The sequence below is a fragment of the Gekko japonicus genome, unplaced genomic scaffold, assembly GCF_001447785.1.
Source record: "Gekko japonicus isolate JY-2015 unplaced genomic scaffold, Gekko_japonicus_V1.1 scaffold876, whole genome shotgun sequence".
Classification (NCBI taxonomy): Eukaryota; Metazoa; Chordata; class Lepidosauria; order Squamata; family Gekkonidae; genus Gekko; species Gekko japonicus.
This window is the reverse complement of record NW_015176475.1, coordinates 633,322-655,943: the sequence shown is the minus strand read 5'-3', so window position 1 is coordinate 655,943 and position 22,622 is coordinate 633,322. Positions and strand designations below refer to the sequence as shown.

The window sequence follows — 22,622 nt, the reverse complement described above, 5'->3', positions numbered from 1 at the left end:
AGTTTGCTTCCTGTCCAAGCTGCCTCAATTGCACAGGAGACAGAGGCAAGCCTTTCTTCCACTCCATTGGCTGAGGCTCCTCCCCTTCCTCCTGACTTGCTTTGCTCAGCTGCCTCAAGCACATGGGAGAAATACAAAGCATCTTTAAGACCAACAAAAGCTTTATTCAAGGTATGAGCTTTTGTGTCCCTTGCTACAGTGTGTGTTTTGTTGGGCTCGTTATGTCAGGGCTCTTCTGGGTGCAGCTGGGTTTCCTCCCCCTTTATCACTATATTCATGCCTACACAATCCAGTCTTTCTCAGTAGGAAAGCAATCTGAACTATTTAGATGAGGAATAACAACAAGCCAGTGATGTGGATTAGGCTGAGAGTGTGTTTCCAGACTAAGTTCACTCAACACATTTCCTCTGTAGACTGGGGATTTTGAACCTGGACTTCCCAGACAAGACAGGGGTACATGTAACAGAGGCTCCAAGGCTAATCTTAGCTGATGGGCTGGCTCATGTGGGAAAAGACAGTCCTTTAATGCTCTGGCCCCAATTATTACCAGTGCTGGACGTCCCAGATAGTAGGCTGATACTGCCCACTATACATGGCTGTTCCTGCATTGTCTCATAGGAGTTGTAGTTATTTTCTCTGGGGAAGATTATAGTTTTCTGGACAAACACATAGCCCTCAGTCTGTGTCAGGACGCCTTCTCATGTTCTTGGCTGGCACATGAAGCAATTTATGTACAAAAGCTCATAATGCCCAGCCATTTCATGTTTTCCCCTGGGTCCTAGGTTCAGAACACTGATTATGAGATTTCTGTAATGAATGTCAATAAATTTGCAGCTCAGAGATACACACCTGAACAGCATAATCAAGATTGCTACAGCACAGACATTTTGATGCAAGAATCCATAGTAAGAGGTGTCAATTATCGGAGACTGTTAAATAAACAAAATATTGCAAGAGTACTAGTTTTTAAGCATGTTTTATTTAAAGTTTTAAAAAATCTTTAATTGTGTTTGTATCCTTTATAAAGTTTATATCTCTGCTACCTGGCATTACATTTTATGGTATACATGGCCCAGCCCAACAAAGTCCCATTTATGTCCGATCCGGCCGTCAGAACAAATGAGTTTGACACTCCTGCTCTGAATGACTTTTCCCAGGAGCTTCACACCGATGTTACAGCATGGAGACAAGATGGTACCCTATCACATAAATGCCTGAATTAAGCATTTGTTCCTCAGCACCACCTTCTGGTACTAGTTGCCCAAATACTAATGGAAACACTGGAACAGTGCCTCCAATACCTATCTTGGCCAGCTGATCCAGAAAGTTACTGTGGTCAGTGGTGTTGAAGGTTACTGAAAGGTACAGAAGAAACAACAGAATTGTAGTCTTCATCTCTCTCCCAGAGAACATTTTCAGTGAGATCAACCAAGGCAGCTTCAGTTTGAAAAACAGCTTTGAAACCATATTGAAATGGGTCTAAATACAGATTGCTCAGCTCAAGCATGTTGTCCCAAGAAGAGAATATCTGCCATTGGCTAATAATAGTTCAAATTATTAAGGGTCAAAGAGGGGAAATTGTGACTCCATTGAAAGATGCTTCAGACAGTGACCTTCCTTCTAACAATCAAAGCTACAGATAAAACATTTTGCTCATTAGCTGACCAGACACTCCTATTGAATACTTTGCAAAAGATTAAAGGAACTGTACTGGACTCTTACCCTTCCTGCATAATGAATAATACAGAAGTCTGCCTTGTCTTTCAGCTGCCGCGGCTTTTGGAATTTGGAATGGGTACCTTGTTCTTGGACCAGCTTTTCCACAAAAGTCTTGTCAGTTGCTTTAGGGAACCAACATTCTTCATCCAGCAAAGCCAGTACACCAGGGGGGTTTGCCTTAGCAGAAAAAATAATTACAAAAAAAGGTAAAAGTTGCTATCAGTATCTATTTTATTCTAATACAGTTCCAATTTTCCTTTCATCATATCTGTGCATCTGAGAAACCACTACTGAGGCAGCGTAAGAGAGCAAATTTGTGTCATACCTTAACAGGAACAGTAGATGAAAGAAAAATTACTAGAGCCACAGATTTTATTTTCAAGTAGCATCTCTAGTTATGGCAAACAACTGCAATATAAAACTATTTGCAATGTTATCAAATGATAAAAACATAATTGGTTTATAAAGCTAATTAAGATCTAACATAAGAAATGGAGTTGGTTTCAACATGAGAACAGTTTTCCCACGGGAAAATTTAGGCATGCTCTGAGGTGCCATTGCTTTGTTAATAACCAGTAAGGATGGGCACGACCTGGAAAAATGTGGTTCATGTTAGTTCATGGCCGAACCACAAACTGAATCAAACTGGAAGGTTTGTTCATGAACTGAACTGGCTCGTGGCCCTACAAACCCAGTTGAAGGGGACTGTAGTCTCTTTAAATGGGGTTTACAGAAAGCGTGAAAAACAGCTGAGTGGCAGGGAGCTGCCTGCTTCCTGCCCCTCAGCTGTTTTGGACTTTCTTATGAGTCCCTTTAAACTGCGTGAGAAAGCACAAAAAACAGCTCAGCAGCAGGGAACTCCCTTCGCTTTCTTGTGCAGTAGCTTTAAACTTTAAAGGCACTGCACAAGAAAGCACGAATAACAGCTGAATGGCAGGGAGCACGCTGTTCCCCACTGCTCAGCTGCTTCTGCAGGGAACAGAAAGCAGGAGCTTAAAGGGACTCTGGGTCCTTTTAAACTCCTGTTTTCTGCTCTATCCATGAACTGCTACAAACTGCTTTAAAAATTCATGAAAATTCATGATGGGTACTTTGGCTCATGAACCCTGAACAGAGCAAAATTCATGATGAATTTTGCATCATGGTTTGGGTTCATGCCCATCCCTAATAACCAGTTTGCTCAAAAAAAACAAAACAAAACAAAAACCCCAAACCCCACCCTGCAGATCAGAAGGGCAGGCCTGCTGCATTCATCACAAAGGAAAAGGTGGTCATAGAAGACAATGATAGCTATGCTCCTTAACCTGATATTCAAATCAACAAAGTTTACAGAACTATTTATAATATATTAGCTGAAAAAGTTACTGGCTGCTAAAAGCACGATAAGAACTTACTGGTCTTTCAATCAAATCAATACAAGGTTGCAGATCCAGTCCAAAGTCAATGAAGTTCCATTCTATGCCCTCCCTCTGATATTCCTCTTGCTCCAAAATGAACATGGTGTGGTTGAATAACTGCTGCAGCTTCTCATTGGTGTAGTTGATACAAAGTTGCTCAAAGGAGTTTAACTAGGGAAAGTATCAAGAAACAATACCTTCGTTTTAAAGCACTTGTTAAAATTGCAAGTAACTTTTGCATGGCAAATCTTACAAGTACTTGGCCAATATATATAAACAAATGCTTAGCAAGCCAGCCTAGCTAACAGTTCAAATAAAAAAACTATCTTGTAGAGTTTGCCAGCATTGCTTTAAAAAGGCAAAAGTAGTGCCATTAAGGAATGCAGACATCCATGGTTGAGAACTACCATTGGATACTCACCATGAAGGGTCCTTCTCCTCTGAGGTCTAGAGGACATCTTGTGGGTGATTCCCATCCATCATCAGGGAGGCAGGACTAAGATCAACTTCCTGTTTCCTTTGGTGGGAGTCACCCCTGGCTCAGTTCTGGATCTCCGAAAAGCAATGCATTAGAGCAACTATATTACAGGAATAACATAAACAACAGTGTAACAGTGATCAAACTAGGGATAACAGGAAGGAAACAAGAAGAAAGTCAAGAAAAGAAATTCTCTTCCAGTAGGGAACATTTATGTCCCCTTGTCATATGACCCTCTGTTGAGTCGGATTCCCTCATACGTGTTCATCTACCTCTCTCTCTACAATTTAGAGGTCGCCTTGTGCGCAGTCAGTGATCCACAGAAGATGACGACCCAGGAGGGCCAAGATGTCCTCCAGACCTCAGAGGAGAAGGACCCTTCACGGTGAGTATCCAATGGTCATTCTCCCTCTGAGGTGGAGGCCATCTTGTGGGACCTCCCAGAGCAGTCCCCCCTAAAAAGGGAGGTCATCATACGCAGACAGAACCGACTGCAGCACTCGACGACCAAAGGCCATATCTGCAGAATCATACAGGTTGATTTTATAATGCCTGATGAAAGTGGACAGTGAAGACCACGTTACCACCTTGCAAACCTCCTCCACAGAAGCTCTATTGGTGAAGGCTACCAAGGTGGCGGCACTGCGTAGGGAATAGGCCGTGATGCCTTCAGGAACCTTGATGTTCAGACTTTTATATGCCTCCACGATGCATGTTCGGATGGTGGAGCTGATGGCTGAGGTAGACATCTTTTTTCCCGAATGAAGAGGGGAAATATTGATGAACATGGCCTCTGTGCGTCGAAGAGGAGCCGTTCTAGAGATGTAGCACTTTAGTGCCCTCCGTACGTCCAGGGTGTGCCACAAACGTTCCTTTGGATGTGTAGGATTTGGAGAGAAGGAAGGTAAATAAATTTCCTGAGATCTGTGAAATTTTGTGTTCACTTTGGGACAGAAAGAAGGATCCGTCCTCAGGACAACTTTATCTGTATGAAAGACACAAAGTTCCTTCTGGACTGACAGAGCCCCTAGCTCAGATATCCTCCTGGCGGATGTGATGGCCACCAAGAACAGGGTCTTCATCTGCAGGAACTTCAAGGTGACATCTTTCAGAGGTTCGAATGGTCCTTTAGTTAATGCAGAGAGGACTGTGTTAAGCCTCCACGTGGGAAACCTGCATCTTGATGGGGAATCCCCGAACGAAGCTCCCTTTAGGAAATGTGAGGATGCTGAAATATAGGCATGCCTCCATGCCTGGGTAGGACTGAACCTTGGATTATTATCAGGAAGCATCTGGATTAATCTCCACATCCACACGATATTAGCTCTCGAGACTGTGGATGCTGCCAAGGAAGCCCTAAGAGCCATAGCATTGGCTTCGTGAGATTTCTTTAGGGCAAATTCAGCTCTCTTATCTAGATTGTTTTTCAGTGAACCATACCAGTCTTCCGACAGTAGGCCAGACGATTGTAACGCAGGTACAGGAGCATCAACGGCAGGAACCTGCAAAAGATCTGAGGCAGAAGGCATTAAAGGGTACAGCTTTTTAATGGCCCCCGTGACTGGTCTGCTTGACAAGGGTTTTTCCCATTCTGCCTTAACCTTCCTCACATAAAAATCTGGAAAGGGGAAGGCTGCTTCAGTATAATCCTCAGGAGGAAAAATGTCATCACTGATCTCTGAGCCGTCATAAGGTTCCTGCTGTTTGGCAGATTTTTGCCCAGCTCGCATAGAGTTTTGGATTTTTAAAGCAGACAAGGTCTTACCCAACAAATAACTAAAGTCCTTGGGTTTAAAAAATCTAAAGGAATTTTCCTTAGGAGCATGCCCTTTAGGTACAGCCTCCCCTTCGTCCTCTGGATTTCAGGAAAACTCTCCCTCCGCCTTCTTGCTGCATGGAATGTAAACGTCATCATCATCATCCCCCTCCATGCGAGCATCAGGTATTAAATGATCTCCTGGAAACTTTTTCTGTGCCACCTTAGTTGGCCAGCCACACACCTTTCTCCGTTTGGCGGGGGGGGAGGGGGAGGAGGAAGGTGACCTGGAGCGGCAGGGATTGTGCCCTCCCGCCCTGCAAAAGTGGGCCATTTCCTCCCTCATCACTAGATGAAAGAAAGCCATCACTCTAGGGGAGATGGGGGGGGGGGCGTCATCAACATTACCCGTCTGCTGACTGTCCTTAGCATCAGGCTCTTGGGCAAAGCAGGATTGAATATGCTTTATCTGCTCATCCCCGCTCTGACCAGAGGTCTCGGGGGGCTCCGTTTGTGGGTTGTGGCACCAAAGGTCGTTCCCATCTTTATTAAAAGAGTGGCGAGTTTCATCCAAAATGGCCGCTGCCAGCCAAATGGGCTCAGTTCGAGCGTGTGAAGTTGTTTTGGCACGCTTTGAAGTCTCGCCGTCTTTCCGCGCCTTAGCACACGACCGAGGCTCTGACGCGGCCCGTTTTCTGGCGGCATGGTCATGGCAATCGTCTGAGAGCCCGTCAGCATTCATCCCCTTACCAAGGAGGCAGCGTTCGCTCCCGGTCTGAAGCCTTTGAGGATTATGCTGAGGCACTGCAGTAGTGCAGGCCCTCAGGGGCCGTTTGGAGACAGAGTAACTGAAGTAAGAGAGGAGAGGGGGTCAAGAGTGAAAACAGTTAGGAAAGTTAATAAAGCAGAAAGGATTTGCTAGTATAGTCTAAAAGGCGAGTGTTAGGCGAGCTCTAACACTAAGCTGCTCTCCCTACTGAGGCAGGAAAAGAACTGAGCCGGGGTGACTCCCACCAAAGGAAACAGGAAGTTGATCTTAGTCCTGCCTCCCTGATGATGGATGGGAATCACCCACAAGATGGCCTCCACCTCAGAGGGAGAACCTAGAACATCAAATGTTCAATATTTGAATTTTCAGAACCTTGGAAGATTATAAACATATTTATCAAAAAGCATAACCAACATTATGCATGATAAACCTGATAAACATTGCTATACACAAAGGATAAAACAAGACAAATGTGATTTTTAAGTACCTCAAAGATTTCAAATCCAGCAATATCCAGGATGCCAATGAAAGAAGCCCCCTGTCGCTTAGTCCTATCCAGGGCTTTGTTGATACGGTGAACAAGCCAGCGAAAAAGCCGTTCATACGTGGCTTTCGCCAAGGCCTCCACTGCAAAGTCTGCCTGAAAAAAATTAACCAAAAATTTAAGGAAGTTACTAGAGAAGCATCTACAGAGAATAAAAGCTGGCAAATACAGTTAAACAATAACAGGACCCACGGAGGAGGGGAAATTACACCTCCCCCCAGTCACTTCCAGTCTCCAGTTTCCTTTTTCTACTCCAGTCCCCACCCCCACCCTTCTCAGTCAGCAAACCAAGGCCCCTAATTTTACCCTTGATTAGTAGAAAAAAAACCTGGACTACCAAGCATAGCAGCAATTGGAGGGCCACTGCATAAGTTGATCAACCACCACCCAAGGCAAAGGAAACAGAGTAAAAGTCGGTTGGCTTAAAGTTGAAACTTACTTGTTCTTTGGTTTGTGCTTTCTGGACATAGTCCCTGCCAACTTTAATGCGTGGAGTGAGTATTGCTCGAGTAAATTCCATTACATTCATCCCCAGGAGGTGGCAGAGTTTCTGTGCAACTGTAGTTGGATCCAAAACAGTCAGTTATCAGACACCACCACTAAATTTAACATTAGAACGTGCTCTAGGAAAAAGTTTCCCCAACTGCCTATTTATAGAAGCTTTCCAATTCAACTTGCCTATCTGCCATGGAATCCCTGCACAATGCATAGGGAATATTCCAAGGATGCACATTTAGTTCCTGCAAATATACGGAACATCTCTATCATCTTGCATGAACATCCACAGCACTCGATGCAGCTTTATGTTGTTACAGAATCCTGACAGTGCTGAGTAAGCATGTCCACCGTTCTTCATCTTTTAATCTTCACTGGCTATCATCAGTTACCAGGCTCAATTTAGGGTATTAGCTATTATACATAAACCCTTCATGGCCTTGGACCCTCATATCTGCGAGACCACCTCTCCCCCTAAACGCCCCCCCCCCGAACAGCTTTGCTCGTGAGTGCAAGGTTTTCTGTAGGTGCCAACCTGCAAAAGTGGCAACATCAACAAATCAATGTACACATGCCTGTTGCAGCCCCACCTTAAGGAATGGCCTGCCTGAGGAGGTGAGGAAGGCTCTCACTCTCCTGGCTTTCTGCAAACTATGCAAAACTGAATTATTCAAGAAAGCTTTTCTATGCAGGCAATAAATGTTTCACAAAGCTACTTGGATAAATGATTAGGGACTGTGATCTATTCTGGTGTATATATCTTACTGAAATTAGGATCCTACTATGTAATTTTTGCATCATTTAATGTGTCATGTTAATATTTATGCTTTGCTTCTGTTCTGTTTTTAGACTTCTGGTTGGTTCCTACTTGTTCACTGAATGGCCCATCCTGTCAATTGTATTAACTCTCTCTGCATAATCCACCTTGAGATCCAGAGAAAAAGGTAGACTATAAACTGTGATGAGTGATTTGACCAAAAGAGGAGGAGGAGGAGGAGGAGGAGATTGGATTTATACCCCACCCTTCATTCAGAGTCTCAGAGCGGCTTACAAACTCCTTTCCCTTCCCCTCCCTATAACAGACACCACGTGAGATAGATGGGGCTGAGAGTGCTCTTTCAAGAACTGCTCTTTTCCCAAGGTCATCCAGCAGCTGCAAGTGGAGAAGTGGGGAATCAAACCCGGTTCTCCAAGATTAGAGTCCACGCACAACCACTACACCAAACTGGCTCTCATAACAAAACATAAAAAACAAATTAGGCATGCAAGAGAAGACTTAACTAATGCCATCAGAATTTTTTTTCTTCCTTTATTACACAGGTTCACTAACAGATAGCATTAAATGACAGTCAATCCTATGCACACCCTGTCCTTCCAACAATCTGATTTTCTAAATATAATGTTTACATTCTCCCTTTCTGCCACAAGTTGTGTCTGGCTCTGGGATCCCTCTCCCTGGCAGGATAAACATCATACAGACAGACCCAAGCAAAATAAACTGTTAAATATACATACCAGTTCTAAAGTCTTTGCTGATAAGCTCTTAATGAGGTCACAGTTCAAATACTTTTCCAAAGTTAAAGAGAACAGAAAATACCTTAACACAGTCCAGGGAATTCTACAAATAGTTTTTTTAAAAACAGTAGTTGTACAAAAAGTTTCTGAAAAGTCTCTCAGTACTTAAATGCTGGGTGTTACTGTTATAACCATACCTGTCAATAACAGACAACTTCACAGTAGAAGCTTAGAAAGCAGTTATCATGACATTACCAGTTGCTTTTTGCTAAAATAAAAATGACAACACACAGAAGAAGCCCAAGAAGATTAATTGGACATTACTAACAGTTTAATTTACCAGTTTATATATCACTCAGCTTTCTCTTTCTCCCACTGTCTACCCCTCCCTTTTTTTCTTTTAAGCGAAATACCTCCCCTTTTTAGGGGAGTTAATAAAACCTTTATTAAAAAAAAAATATTTATGCTTTGCTTCTGTTCTGTTTTTAGACTTCTGGTTGGCTCCTACTTGTTCACTGAATGGCCCATCCTGTCAATTGTATTAACTCTCTCTGCATAATCCACCTTGAGTTCCAGAGAAAAAGGTAGACTATAAATAATATAAATAAATAAGAATAATCGAGGAACCCCTGATAACACCAGCAGGAGCCCCAGGGTTCCTCCAAAATAGTAAAAACAGTTACTAAAAACACAACAGTTGAAACTTCATATCAACAAATGTAAAGTCATAATATACATTGCAGTGTAAAAAGCAGGCAAAATTTTACAGTGAAATATACCGATTCGTAATAGCATTTATCTACTAACTGGCATATTTAAGTCAGGACATACCAAAACAGTCTGGTATTGAACCACTGCAATTTCATATACGCTAAATGTGCTTATGCTTGGTTAAGTCAGAGCACAGATTTTTACCAAAATTAATCTGCTATTGTGCTCTGTAAAAAAGTTTAGTGAACCCCCTTCCCTGATCACAAAACAAGTCACATCTTGCCCATGTATTAGGAGGAACTTTAAGCATCTTGCTAACAACTTCTATTTTCTCTTCTCCCTTTAGAGCTCATGTAAAGACATGGACAGGACAGTAAGTTAAAGATGCAGGGTTTTAAAACTGTGATGAGTGATTTTACCAAAAGAGGAGGAGGAGAAGGAGATTGGATTTATACCCCACCTTTCACTCAGAGTCTCAGAGCGGCTTACAAACTCCTTTCCCTTCCCCTCCCTACAACAGACACCAAGTGAGATAGGTGGGGCTGAGAGTGCTCTTTCAAGAAGTGCTCTTTTAAGAACAGCTCTGAAAAAACTATGGCTTGCCCAAGGTCATCCAGCAGCTGCAAGTGGAGAAGTGGGGAATCAAACCCAGTTCTCCAAGAGCAGGTGCAAGCGGAGGAGTGGGGAATCAAACCCGGTTCTCCCAGATTAGAGTCCACACACTTAACCACTACACCAAACTGGCTCTCTAAATATCATTAGACAAATAAATATCATTACCAACATCTGTTAATTCTACTGGCCCCAGAAGGAGGTGTCCCCATCCTCCATTGTTTCCTACAGAAGCTTGGTTGTGAGCTGAATCAGAAATCCTCTGAGCTGGCCTCTGAAATGTTGTGTGCCAGCACCCCTAGAGCTCAGCTTAGAGGAAACTGTGGTCTTTCGTGATGTCACACGAATTCAGGCCCCATCAGCATATATGTGAAATCAGGATATTTTTCCCTGATAACACACCACTTTGCATTTACTCACAATGAATTTCATCCATTGTTATTCATTCACTCAGGCTGGAGAAGTCCCTTTGAAACTCCTAACAATCCTCTTGTTTTTACCATCCTGAATGAATTTGTGTTATCTAAAACTTCACTACCTCACTGTTTACCCCCAGTTCCGGGTAACTTATAAATAAATTAAAGAACAAAAGTCCCAAAACACATCCCTAGGAGACCCCACTACTCACTTGCCTCCACTGCAAAAATCGTACATTTATTTGCTTCTTTTTAAACCAGTGACCAATCCATTAAAGGATATGCTCTCTTATCACATTACTTGTTCACTCAGAAGCCTGTGGAGAGGTACTTTGTGAAACACTTGTGTCTACTGGGTCGTTCCTGTTTACATACTTGATAAAACACTTAATCACTGGTGACCAAAAGTTGTTAGATTCAATATTTCTCACTTGTGCATCATTCATTCACCTGTATTTTCTGGCATTGATGCCTGGTCAGTGTTTCGCTCCTTCTTGAAGGAAATGTTACCAAACTGTAGTACTGAAGATACTACTTTCAACATAGCTGTGAAAGAAATATATAAAACAAACAGATAATAATTGGGCTTTGAATACATTCATCCATCCATATCTGAACAGCCACCAAGTTCATAAAAAGAATAAAAAACTGCCCAGTGAAAAAAACAGGAAACCTGGTTGCCTGCATTAGACAGACTGCTTCTACTTCAGGTCTGTTCATATGTGCATTCAACAAGTATACCATTTCAAGAAAGCAGAACATTTGCTACAAGCTTCATATACACAGTACTTAATGGTAAGTATATTGGGAGCCTACACTAAGGTAATCCAGTTGTGTACCAAGAACAGCTAATTGTGTGATTACTACAAGTTAAACAATTTTGCATACATTTGCTTAATTTGCATTGTTTATTTCACTAGTCACAGAGAAGGGCAATAAGGTATTTATAACACTGATGCACTATTCCATGAAAATTCTGCTCAGGATTCTGAGATTTCATGAGCATTTTCTATATACTTTCATGCCTAATCTTCAGAGTTAAAAGCTGATGATTAATGAAAGCTGAAAGATGACAATCCTCAGATAAAGATGCTGAATTCTGTACTTGTGTGAAATGCCACATGCATTAATTTTACTTTCCACTTGTCATTCAATAAATGTGGTATATTTTACACCTAAATATACATAAACTCTGCCTTCTACCCATAGTATTTTCCAGACATACCCAAGATTTCATCATGAGAAAAACCCATGATATGCATGGCTTCCATTGTTTCCTGGAAGTTATCTTTGTCTTGCTGCCCAGGAATGGGGATGTAGCCATTGGACAGGAATCTGTAGTTGTTAAATCCTTCAAGAAGTAAGTCAGCTGTGATGAGATGGAATGATGAGAGATACAGATTTTCTTCAAGTTATTTGAGCGACAGTAAATAACCCTCCATATATTCACCAAAATTTAGATGAAGCTTAACTATGGCAGACCAACAGATCATTCTCCAACAGTGATGAAGCTGAATCGAGATCAGCTTTTTCAAATTTATTGATTTTTTTTTGTAAAGGCAATGACAGCACTACCTTAAAACTCCGTCATTGGTGCTGTGCAATGCCAGGTCGATTAACAACAAAGCTGCTGTCCTGCGGGACTTTATCATTGACCAACAAGCTGACCTGGCATGCGTGACCGAGACCTGGGTGGGGGAGGGAGAGACAGTACCTCTTACCCAGCTAGCCCCCCATGGGTTCTCGGTCCTTCACCAATTGCGGACAAAGGGGCGGGGGGGAGGTTAAAACTCAAAATAATTCTTCAAACTGTCCACAGAACACATTTAAGACAAAACAGTATTCCAGAAGATGTACACATGAATTTCTTAAAGATGCCTTAAAGAACATCTTATATATGCAATGCTGATGACTCTGAGAGGAGTTACGACTTTTCTCACAGTAACTGATGCTTGTCCTAAACTGTAAACACCTCTGGCCTAGCCAGCAGTAGGTTGGTTCACTTCCCAGTCTGAGTGCTTTATGTCCAATGCAGGTTTGGCAATTGCTGCCAAAATGCCTTCAACCATCCGAAGTAGAAGTGTTTCTGCCTAGTAGTTAGGGACTCAAACTTTATAAAGCTTTCGACTCTAATTGTCAAACTGGATCATATACATTTCACTGACTCTAGCACCAGTTCAGCATTCTGAATACAGAACCTTAGCTCTGTACTGCTTTCAGAGTTATTTCTGGAATATCTAGGAATCACTTGCCCAAATTAATCTGGATTAGGGACCACCTAATCCTGTCCATGACTCTAAATTCTGGGTGGTGGTTCGTGAGCCGAGGTTCATGTGATCTCACCTCAATGACCCTCCCACAACACTACATGTGGTTTTCGAAGGTTCATGAGTCTCATGGTGGGGTGTGTCGGCACCATACCCGGCAGAAATATTTGCAAGCCATTTCAGCGATCCCTTTTACTCCTCCCACTTGGAAGTGGAGGGCAGTAAGAAGGATTGCTGAAATGGCTTGCAGCCATTTAAACATTTAAGCAATGGGTGCACCCATCTGCTGTTGAGTTTAAATGGCTGCAAGCCATTTCAGTGATCTTTCTCACTCCCCCCTGCTTCCAAGCACAGGGAAGTGAAAGGGATCGCTGAAATGGCTTACATCCATTTCAGCCTAACAGTGGGGCTGGTGCATCCATCTGCTATTAGGCTGAAATGGATTTCAGTGATCCTTTTCGCTCCCCCCTACTTGGAAGCGGGAGTGAGAGGGATTGCTGAAATGGCTTCCATCCATTTAAACCTAACAGCAGGGTTGGCACACTCATCCTCTGTTAGGCTGAAAGGGATGTAAGCCATTTTAGTGATCCCGTTTGCTCCCCACCACTTTCAAGCAGAGAGAAAGTGAAAGGGATCATAGGGGGGAGCAAAAGGGATTGCTGAAATGGCTTGCATTCATTTAAGCAGCACTGTTAGAAATGTCTCGCTAATTTAAAGATAAATATTATCAAAAATATTTTTATGGTGTACACAACAGCAAATATTAAAAGATTAAAAACAAATGGTCTGAAGGTCAGACTTCATAGAACATCAACATGAGCTTGAAATAAGCTTTAGTCATTTTACGTACAGAGTTGATGATTATACATATAGTTGATGCATATATCAAATGACCACGAGGACCATACATGTTTTGGCCTCTAGGGCCTTCCTCAGTGGACAATAATACTATGATGAAAAATGCACACACATCCAGTAACAAATATATATAAACAGAAGACAGGTGTTGTTTTCTCATATTCTGTGTGGTTGCTGAAAATTTATGGAATAAATTTATGGAATAGGCTGTGAGCCACAACCCTTCCCCGGCGCTTCCCCCCCCCCCTTCCCCAGCTGCGGCTTGCTGGTTCAGGCATTTTTGCTCAGTTAGGGGTTCAGTTTGGAACCACACTGAACCGAACCGGAATTTTCTGGTTCATGCCCATCACTACTCTGGATGGTCTCAATACAAACAGTAGTTGAACATCATTTCTCCTTTTATCAAATACATAGAAAGCCAAGGAATTATTTTTGCTTTTATTCAAATGCTGTAATTAATTAATTCAACATAGTAAGATGTATTAAATTTACCTTTCAAGTGCTCACTGGCTCCAGCTAGTAGCTGGTAGAAGATGTGAAAAGTACGTTCATCTTTGGCTTGACGCACTGCACGCGACTTTTCCAGTAAATCTGAACCAAAGCAGTTAAGGATTTTAATGGGTAACTAAGCATCTTATACAAAGGAAAAAATTGCTCCTGGAAAAAAAAAAGCAGTAAATTGCTGTGCCGGAATTAATATTTCCTCCTCCTCTTCCTACACATGTTCTTTTTGTTGTGCCAAGCAGCACAAGATAATTTTAGTGTTGAGTACTTTAAAATAGCACCTATGAAGTTGTTCAAAGTCAAATACAGTTTCCAAATGTAGAATTGTGAGAGCAGCCTTACCCCTATGGAGTATACCAGGTATGTCCAACAGGTAGATCGTGATCTACCAGTAGATCGCAGAGGGGTCAGAGGTAGATCACCAGCCCCACTTGGTCTCCTGGTTTGCTGGACAGGTGTTTGGGGTTTTTTGATGATATTTCTTTTGAAAATGAAATATTAACCCTTAAAATGACATTTTTCTCAAGACCCGTGCTGAGCAAGTATTGACCCGTGCTGAGCAAGAATTGTTTTGGAAGCTAGTGCCTAGAGACAAATTTCCCAACTTGAGAAGATGCAGTGAAGCTGTACACTCCTGTTTCGGTTCAACTTATTTTTGTGAATCTGCGTTTTCCCATCTGAAAATGACAAAGAGTACACAGCATTCCAACATGACAGATGAACATCTCCAGGATTCCCTGAGACTGGCCCTCACACAATATTCACCCAACTTCAAAAAGCTGGTGGATGAAATGCAGGCTCAGAAGTCTCACTAATGAGCAAGAGCGAAGTTTTAAGGATTGCGCAAGATCAGCCTGGATCAATACCTGACCTAGCAGGAGGCGGGTTTTTATAATAAAAAAAATAAAAAAATAAAAAAATAAAAAAGCAGGAGGCGGGGGCAGGCTTTATTCAGCCACCTCTGTAAATATCCTCTAGGCCCCCAGTAGGGGTGAGTCACCAGAGGTCACCATGACTACCAAGTGCACACACAGTCAGTCATAGAATCACAGAGTTAGAATAACAGAATCATAGAGTTGGCCATCTAGTCCAACCCCCTGAACAATGCAGGAAATTCACAAATACCTCCCCCCCCACACACACACACATCCAGTGACCCCATCTCCATTCCCAGAAGATGGCAAAAAACCCTCCAGGATCCCTGACCTGGAGAAAAAATGCTGCCTGACCCCAAAGTGGCAATCAGCATTTTCCTGGGCACGTAAGAAAGGGCCAAAAGAACTAAGCACTGATACAACCCTTCCTGCCCTCCCTCTCATGATCTGCTTCAGTTTACAGAATCAGCATTGTGGTCAGATGGCCATCTAGTCTCTTTTTATAAACCGCCAAAGAAGGAGAGCCCACCACCTCCCAAGGACGCCTGTTCTACTGAGGAACCACTCTGTCAGGAAGTTCTTCCTAATGTTTAGCCGAAAACTCTTTGGATTTAATTCCAACTCATTGGTTCTGGTCCGACCTTCTGGGGCAACAGAAAACAACTCCACACCATCCTCTATATGACAACCCTTCAAGTACTTGAAGATGGTTATCATATCACCTCTCAGTCGTCTCCTAAACATATGCAGCTCCTTCAGCCTTTCCTCACAGGACTTGGTCTCCAGACCCCTCACCATCTTCATTTCCCTCCTCTGGATACGCTCCAGCTTGTCTATATCCTTCTTAAATTGTGGTGCCCAAAACTGAACACAATACTCTAGGTGAGGTCTAACACAAGAGCAGAGTAAAGCAATACCATCACTTTGCAGGATCTGGACACTATACCTCTGTTGATACAGCCCAAAATCACATTTGCCTTTCACCAGAGGTCACCATCACTTCCAGGTGCACACACAATCACACACACATGCATTAAAAATACAAAAAATACCCCTCAAAAAAGCTAGTATACCTGACCAAAATGATTTGTTTATGTTATTTATAGTGCATCTTTCTCATCAACAGTCAAAGCAGATTACACAGTGTAAATCAATACAAACAACAGCATGGAATTTACTTCAATAGCTCTGGTGATCTATATTTACAATGGTCATAAAGAATATCTCGGTGTTAACCATTAGATCTTACAGTAACCTTTGATACATTTGGTCATAGGAAATGTGGAAATCAGAATCATCAATATGTTAATGACACCCAGCTCTACATTTTTCTAACAGCCAGGAACATTTATCTCTATCTTTAACCCAAGTCCAGAAGCCATGGTCAAGTGGATGAATGAAGTTCAACAAGCTTAAACTGAATCATCTTGTGGAGAATTTTATCCCTCCTAGACATACTCATTTATTTATTCCATTTATATCCTGACTTTCTCCCATGGAGACCCAAAGTGGCTTACATTGTTCTCCTCTGCTCCATTTTATCCTCACAAGAACAACCCTGAGAGGTAGGTTATACTGAGAGTATGTGACTATCCCAAGGTCACCCAGCAAGCTTTTCAGGAAAAGTGGAGATCCAAACTTTGGTCTCCTAGATCCTAGCCCAGCATTCTAGCCACTACACCACATTGGCTCTCTGACATATCTAATTTTTCCATATTCATCCATGCATCAATAACTTCCAGATTTGACTACAACATGTTCTGTGTGGGGTGTGGGGTGGATCTGGAAACTCCATCTCGTACAGATTTCAGCTGCTGCTACCCTTCTGTCAGGGTCATATTCAACCTGTATTGCAGCAAATGTGCTGGCTATCTTCCTTGCAGAGTTAAGGAAGGCAGCCTCTTTAATTTCTCTAGAACCTATGGAATATCCCTTTTTGAACAGTTTTAATCTATAACTGGAGTTGATGAAGCTTTTAGGGTATGTGATTTTAGAGCTGTGGTAATATTTTATTGCAAACATTTCAGTAATTTGAATAGTTTTTATTGGAGCTGTATTGTTGACTTTATGTGAGCCATTCTGAACCTAAGAAAGGTAGGTTACAAATCCCAAAATAAGTAAAACAAATGATACTGTTCCAATGCAAGAGATAAGCAGTTTCAGATGGTACGTGTATGACCAGTAGCTTATTTACTGGCTTATTACTCAAAATTTGGGCCAAACCCATAGTGCATCAGCACTTAAAAAATTTCAGGTGCAAAGCAGAAAAAGATAAAATGACTTCAAAGTTCTGAATCTTAATTTGTAGTTTAATCCATTAAAATTACGTAGGGGGTGACAGAGAAATCACTTCTACACCAACAATAAGATGACCACTCCGGGGTATCTGCTATCAACACAACTGTGAAACAACCTTAGTCGAGCTGAACTGGAATAGGTTGCTAATGTACCTGAAAACTAAAATTGGGTCTCAACAAATCCCAGGTACCAGGCTGCTATGAAACCTAGAAAAGTCACTGTGGTGCCTAGTATTTTAAGCAATGGATTTATTGTAGCATCTCACAGCAATTCTCAATCAAAGATCCAACCTGTTTTTCACTGATGACAAAGAGAGGAAGGGTCCACCATTTGACCAGAAAAAGGCTATATTTGGGATCCTATGACCTGCATGGTCAAAAACAGTGTGGAACAGAGACTGTAATAAGGAAAGGAATTTGTTGAGATTAAGTGAAAAAGCTACCTGGATCCAACCCAAAGTTTATCTGCCATTTTGCATCAGAATGCTTTGTTGCATGTAAAAATAAATGTGCACGACTTCCTTACCATTATTAGTTTATATGAAAATTTAACTTTATGCCATTCAATGATGGTGGCCTTTTCGAACATGTTGGCCACTACATTGCACCCCCTGCTGGAGCAGATGACTAATACCAACAAGAAGTTGGATGAGATCCAAAAACAGCTTGAAGAGATGAGTTTAAAAACAGAGGAGACAGTAAAATCAGTGAAAAAGGTTGAAGTCAAAGTAAAAGAGACTGATCAAAGACTGGAGGTGATGAAAAAACAAAGATCCTCTGATAAAGACCAACTTTTAAGACTACAAATGGAAAAATCAGCATATTTTCTGAGATTTCAAGGTGTTCCTGAACAGCAAGATGAGAATTTGAAAGAAATATTAAGTGAAGCATTGGCCTCAATTACAGGTTTAACGGCGGACACATTGCAAAGCGACCTGGACTTAGTCTATTGGATATATCCAGAATTTATTGAGAAAAAGAACCTGCCTGGGGAGATAGTGGTGAGATTCTCTAAAAGATCAACAAGAGACGTGGTGCTCAAGGCCACAAATGGGACTACCTTAAAAATCAAAGACGAAGAAATCAGAGTCTTAAAAGACATTCCATTTGAAATAAGAAGAAAGAGGACACAATACAAAAATTTAACCAGCTTCTTGCAGAAAAACTCCACCCCCTACAGATGGATAGTACCCGAAGGATTGGTCTTCAACTACAAGGATAAAAAAGAACTGATAGACTCTGTTTTAAAAGCGAAGCTGTTCTTGGAACAGCGACAAAGACCAGTGAATAAAAAAGATACAGCAGAGGAACAAAACATTGAAGAAAAAAGCAGTAGACATGGGACAGAAGAATCTGAATCAACAGCAAGCAGTAATCCAGAAGAAGACTCTGAATCAGAATTAGGGGAAGCAGTCCCAAAGGTCCTGAAAGTCAAATGGAAATATACAAAGACGAAAGATAAAGAAAGGAAACAGATTTAGTAGAATTGTAAAAGTCTAAAAATCTTACTGTATTTACTTGATTCAATTACATAATTATCAGTCTGTAATAGAAGCAGTAGAAATTAGCTATATTCCAAAAACTATTTTTATAGAGAGAGCCTTACTAAATATGCATTTAATCATTATATATGATCCTTGTGTAGCTTATTTTAGGTATAGTGTTAGTGTTGTAGTATTTGTAGTGTTTGTAGTAAAAAAATAATAAAAAATTATATATATATAAAAAAAAGAACACTGGGAGAAGCTGTTAGAGCCACGAGGACAACCGCCGATGGCTACAGCCCTCCGCACAAACCATTGCCTCAGAAACCGTCCCTGCAGCCTCTACCTGGAGATCTATTAGCCATCCGTGCACGTCTGTGTATGGTGAGGCTCTGCGGGTGGACTCTACTTGGCCGGAGGCTTCCTAAGCTGCTCGCTCTGCTCCTCTGCAGTACCATGTGGCTTTATTTACACTTTCCAAGATCGGTAAAAGCCCAAGTGAGATATTTTGGAGAGGAGCTCCTCTCACCATCTAAGCGTTGTGTTTAATGTCTTGCGTGGCACCTTGAGTCTAAACTGCCTTTTAGCCTTGGACTGCTACTGGACATGGCCCCCAGTCTTGTAGAAGTGATTTAAGCTAGAAAGAGATGGATGTTTCTTTCCTCTACAGTGCAACGGGGCTGAGAGAGAGAGAGAGAGAGAGACTAATTATGCCAGCCCCATTCTTTCCTCCCCTCCCACTATAGCAGACTTAACCTTTTGAATGCCAGGATGCAGTGGTTTCTGATGCACAGGGTTGCTTTGAAGATTGTAGTGCAGGAGATGCTCTGTGAAAGAGAAGAGGGGATGAAAACTCTTTCTTTCTCCCTCTCTAAAAAAGAAAAAGAAATAAGTGGGGGGGGGGGTTAAAATCCCAAAATGATTAAAGGAGAGCCTGTAGCTAAGTGGCTGCTGATAGGCAACCATAGCTTTCCAAGCTAGGTTCTATGAATAAAAGGCAAGGGGAGGGGGCAGAGCTCAAGGGATTCATTGGGGCCAGACCTAGGCAGGGTTGTTAGCGCCAGGTTAAGAAATTCCTAGAGCTGTTGTAGTCAGTTCTGAGGAGGCCAGGGTTTGGGGAGAGGAGAAGCCTCAGCCAGATATAATGCTACAGAATACACCCTCCAAAGGAGCCATTTTCTCAACAGAGGGACAGATCTCAGTCATCTGGAGTTCAGTTGTAATTTTGGAGATGTCCAGGTCCCACCTTGAGGCTGGCAACCCAAGGCCCGGCAACAACTTCTGGGTGATTTGATACCACCGGATACTTGAATATTTGATGAGTGGAGCCTGGGGAGGCTGGGGTTTGAGGAGGGGAGGGACCTCAGAAGAGTGTAATGTCATAGATTCCACCCTTCAAAGCAGCCATTTCCTCCATGAGAACTAGGGTTACCAGCCTCCAGGGTAGACTATATGGCATTACACACTGCTGAAGACATTTCCATTCCCAAACCTTGCCTCCCAAGTCTCCACCCCCAAATTTCCAGGAATTTCTCAACCTGGAGCTGGCAACCCTAAGGAAATGGGGAGAGGCTATGTGGTCTTTCAGGAAAAGGTAAGAGGAAATAGTGGGGGAAATGAGATGCCTCCCACAAGTCCTTGCGGGTTCCCACTTGTACTACACCTAAAAGACTCTTACTACGACACTGGAAAGACAAAACTCTACCTCTAACAAATCAGTGGAATAACGATCTTAGAACTCTATCAATATTTGAACATATGGCATATAGACGACAATTGTGTATGGATTTATTTTGCATGTAGACTGTGTAGATCTGCTACCACTGTTATATTTTTGTCTCTGTGTATATCTTATCTTTTTCTTTAACACTATTTAGTTTTTGGATTTTGAGTTTTTTCCCTTTGTTTGACTCTGTTTTGAAAGAAAGAAAAAATTAAAAAGAGCTCTTTAAAACAATAATAATGAGGAATTTGGAAGGGGCTGGAATCAGAGGTCACCTTTTTGTTGTGGTGATGGACCAGAGTATTTATATATGGCAACACATCATTGCTTTCGCAAAATTATGCAAAAATGAACGTTAGAATTAGGTTTTGTAGTAGCAATAAGAAGAATATTTCACATTAAAATACAAAATCCTGAAGGTTGAAAGTTTGGCTCCTAGAGTGGGCCTTTCAGTCATGATAATTTGTTAATAACCTTTACTGTTAAATTATTTCCTGTTTAATCCTATTTCTTTTGGATTGTTAGTGAAAGTACTCATAAAGTCTGCCATTACTACATATGTGCATATTTCATTTATAACCAAATATTTCAAACAATTAACTGCCATAGACTGCCTATTCCAAAATACTGAAGAACCATATTGAAAGATTCCTGCCTGGTTCAATTTATGATTTGGAGTTCTGGGAACAAAGACATTCTGGAAGATAGGCAAATCTAGAAACTTATTTATGGAAAAGGGTCAGTCACCTCTCTGGTCCTCACACCAAAAGTATGATGAGCCCAACATTTCCCAACACTATCTAAAAGAATTGTCCACTAAGTTTTAACCAAAGCGTTTCAAATACAGATTGAAAAGAAATATCACAGTTTATAAAAAGGACTGTTGAAAAGCAGGATACATGTTTCAATGTTTGCTCCAACAATATAACCAGTAACATCGAAATTTATTCGGATGAATTTGCCCTGTAAGAAATAAAGTATAAGAAATTATTACCAATATGTACATTGCAGCCTTTAAATTGGGAAATTAAGGGATTAATATAATTTAGCTGAAATTAAGAGTCACAGTAATTGCAGCTACATCCATAAAATCCATTTTTATTGATTTCTTATTTTGTCTACTGACTTTAATCAGATGAAAATTCATAACACACTCTAACTTAGATGGAAGTTTTCTCAACAAAATGTTAAAATCCAAGCCACCATCTGGTGTGCATTAAACTACTCATTATAAAAATAGCGCCAAAGCTATTGGAGTGATTATGTTCACAACATCAATACAGACTTAAAGGGAAAATGTAATTGGAAACAGATGCTGAGAACTTCCATAGAAAAAAAATTAGCTACATTAAAGTCATTTTTGAGGCTTCTACAAAAACTAAACAAAACATAATATTGGGCAATGAAAACCAGGCTGCTTACCTTTAACTGATGATCTTCGAGTGGTCATCTGTGCATTCACACCTCTGGGGTATAGTGCGCCTGCGCCGACCTTGATCGGTTCCTCTTGAAAGCAAAAGAGATTTTTGCGCCCACTCCCCAGTCACGTGCCGGCTCCACTGCACATGACCAAGGGAGGGGCACGGCAATCCCGCCAGTTCCTTCTGACTGCTGCCATCAGTCTCAGAGTAATAAAAAGGAGAGGACCAAAAGCAGACAGGAAGGAGAGCGGGTGGTGTGAATGCACAGATGACCACTCGAAGATCATCAGTTACAGGTAAGCAACCTGTTTATCTTCTTCGTGTTCTCTGTGCATCACATCTCTGGGAGATTACAAAGCAAAAAAAAAGGCCTACCTGGAGGAGGGAGCTGAATGTCCTAGAGTTGCGCCGCCTGCAACACTGCCCATCCCACCACAGAACGTTGATGAAGATGCACATCCAGGGCATAATGCTTCACGAACGTGTGGGGGGTAGCCCAGGTTGCTGCTTGACAGATGTCACTGAGTGACGAACCTCTCAGGAAGGCTGTGGATGTGGCTACTGCCCGGGTGGAATGTGCTCGGAGTGGGCCCGGAAGTGGCCATTTGGACAGTAAGTAGCACAGTTTGATAGTTTCCACAATCCACTTGGATAGACGTTGCGAAGAAAGCTTCTTCCCCAGCACAGATGTGCTAAAGGAGATGAACAAGGCTGTGACCTTGTCCTTTCGAGGCAGAAGAGTGTGGCTCTCTTGATGTCTACAGTATGAAGACGGCATTCC

The 22,622-nt window shown here is 41.8% G+C and overlaps 1 protein-coding gene across 1 annotated transcript in view; it reads right to left on the bottom strand.

Annotated features, from left to right (window-relative positions):
• The window catches only part of MYH10 (myosin, heavy chain 10, non-muscle), a 153,526-nt gene that overhangs the window by 72,415 nt on the left and 58,489 nt on the right, over positions 1–22,622 (bottom strand). Inside the window, exons 7-14 of the mRNA XM_015427193.1 lie at positions 21,320–21,383; positions 14,030–14,128; positions 11,638–11,781; positions 10,863–10,958; positions 7,103–7,221; positions 6,607–6,759; positions 3,114–3,287; positions 1,723–1,896 (exon numbers count right to left, since the gene is read on the bottom strand). Coding sequence (XP_015282679.1) covers positions 1,723–1,896; positions 3,114–3,287; positions 6,607–6,759; positions 7,103–7,221; positions 10,863–10,958; positions 11,638–11,781; positions 14,030–14,128; positions 21,320–21,383 — 1,023 coding nt within the window. The remainder of the gene's footprint in view (positions 1–1,722; positions 1,897–3,113; positions 3,288–6,606; positions 6,760–7,102; positions 7,222–10,862; positions 10,959–11,637; positions 11,782–14,029; positions 14,129–21,319; positions 21,384–22,622) is intronic.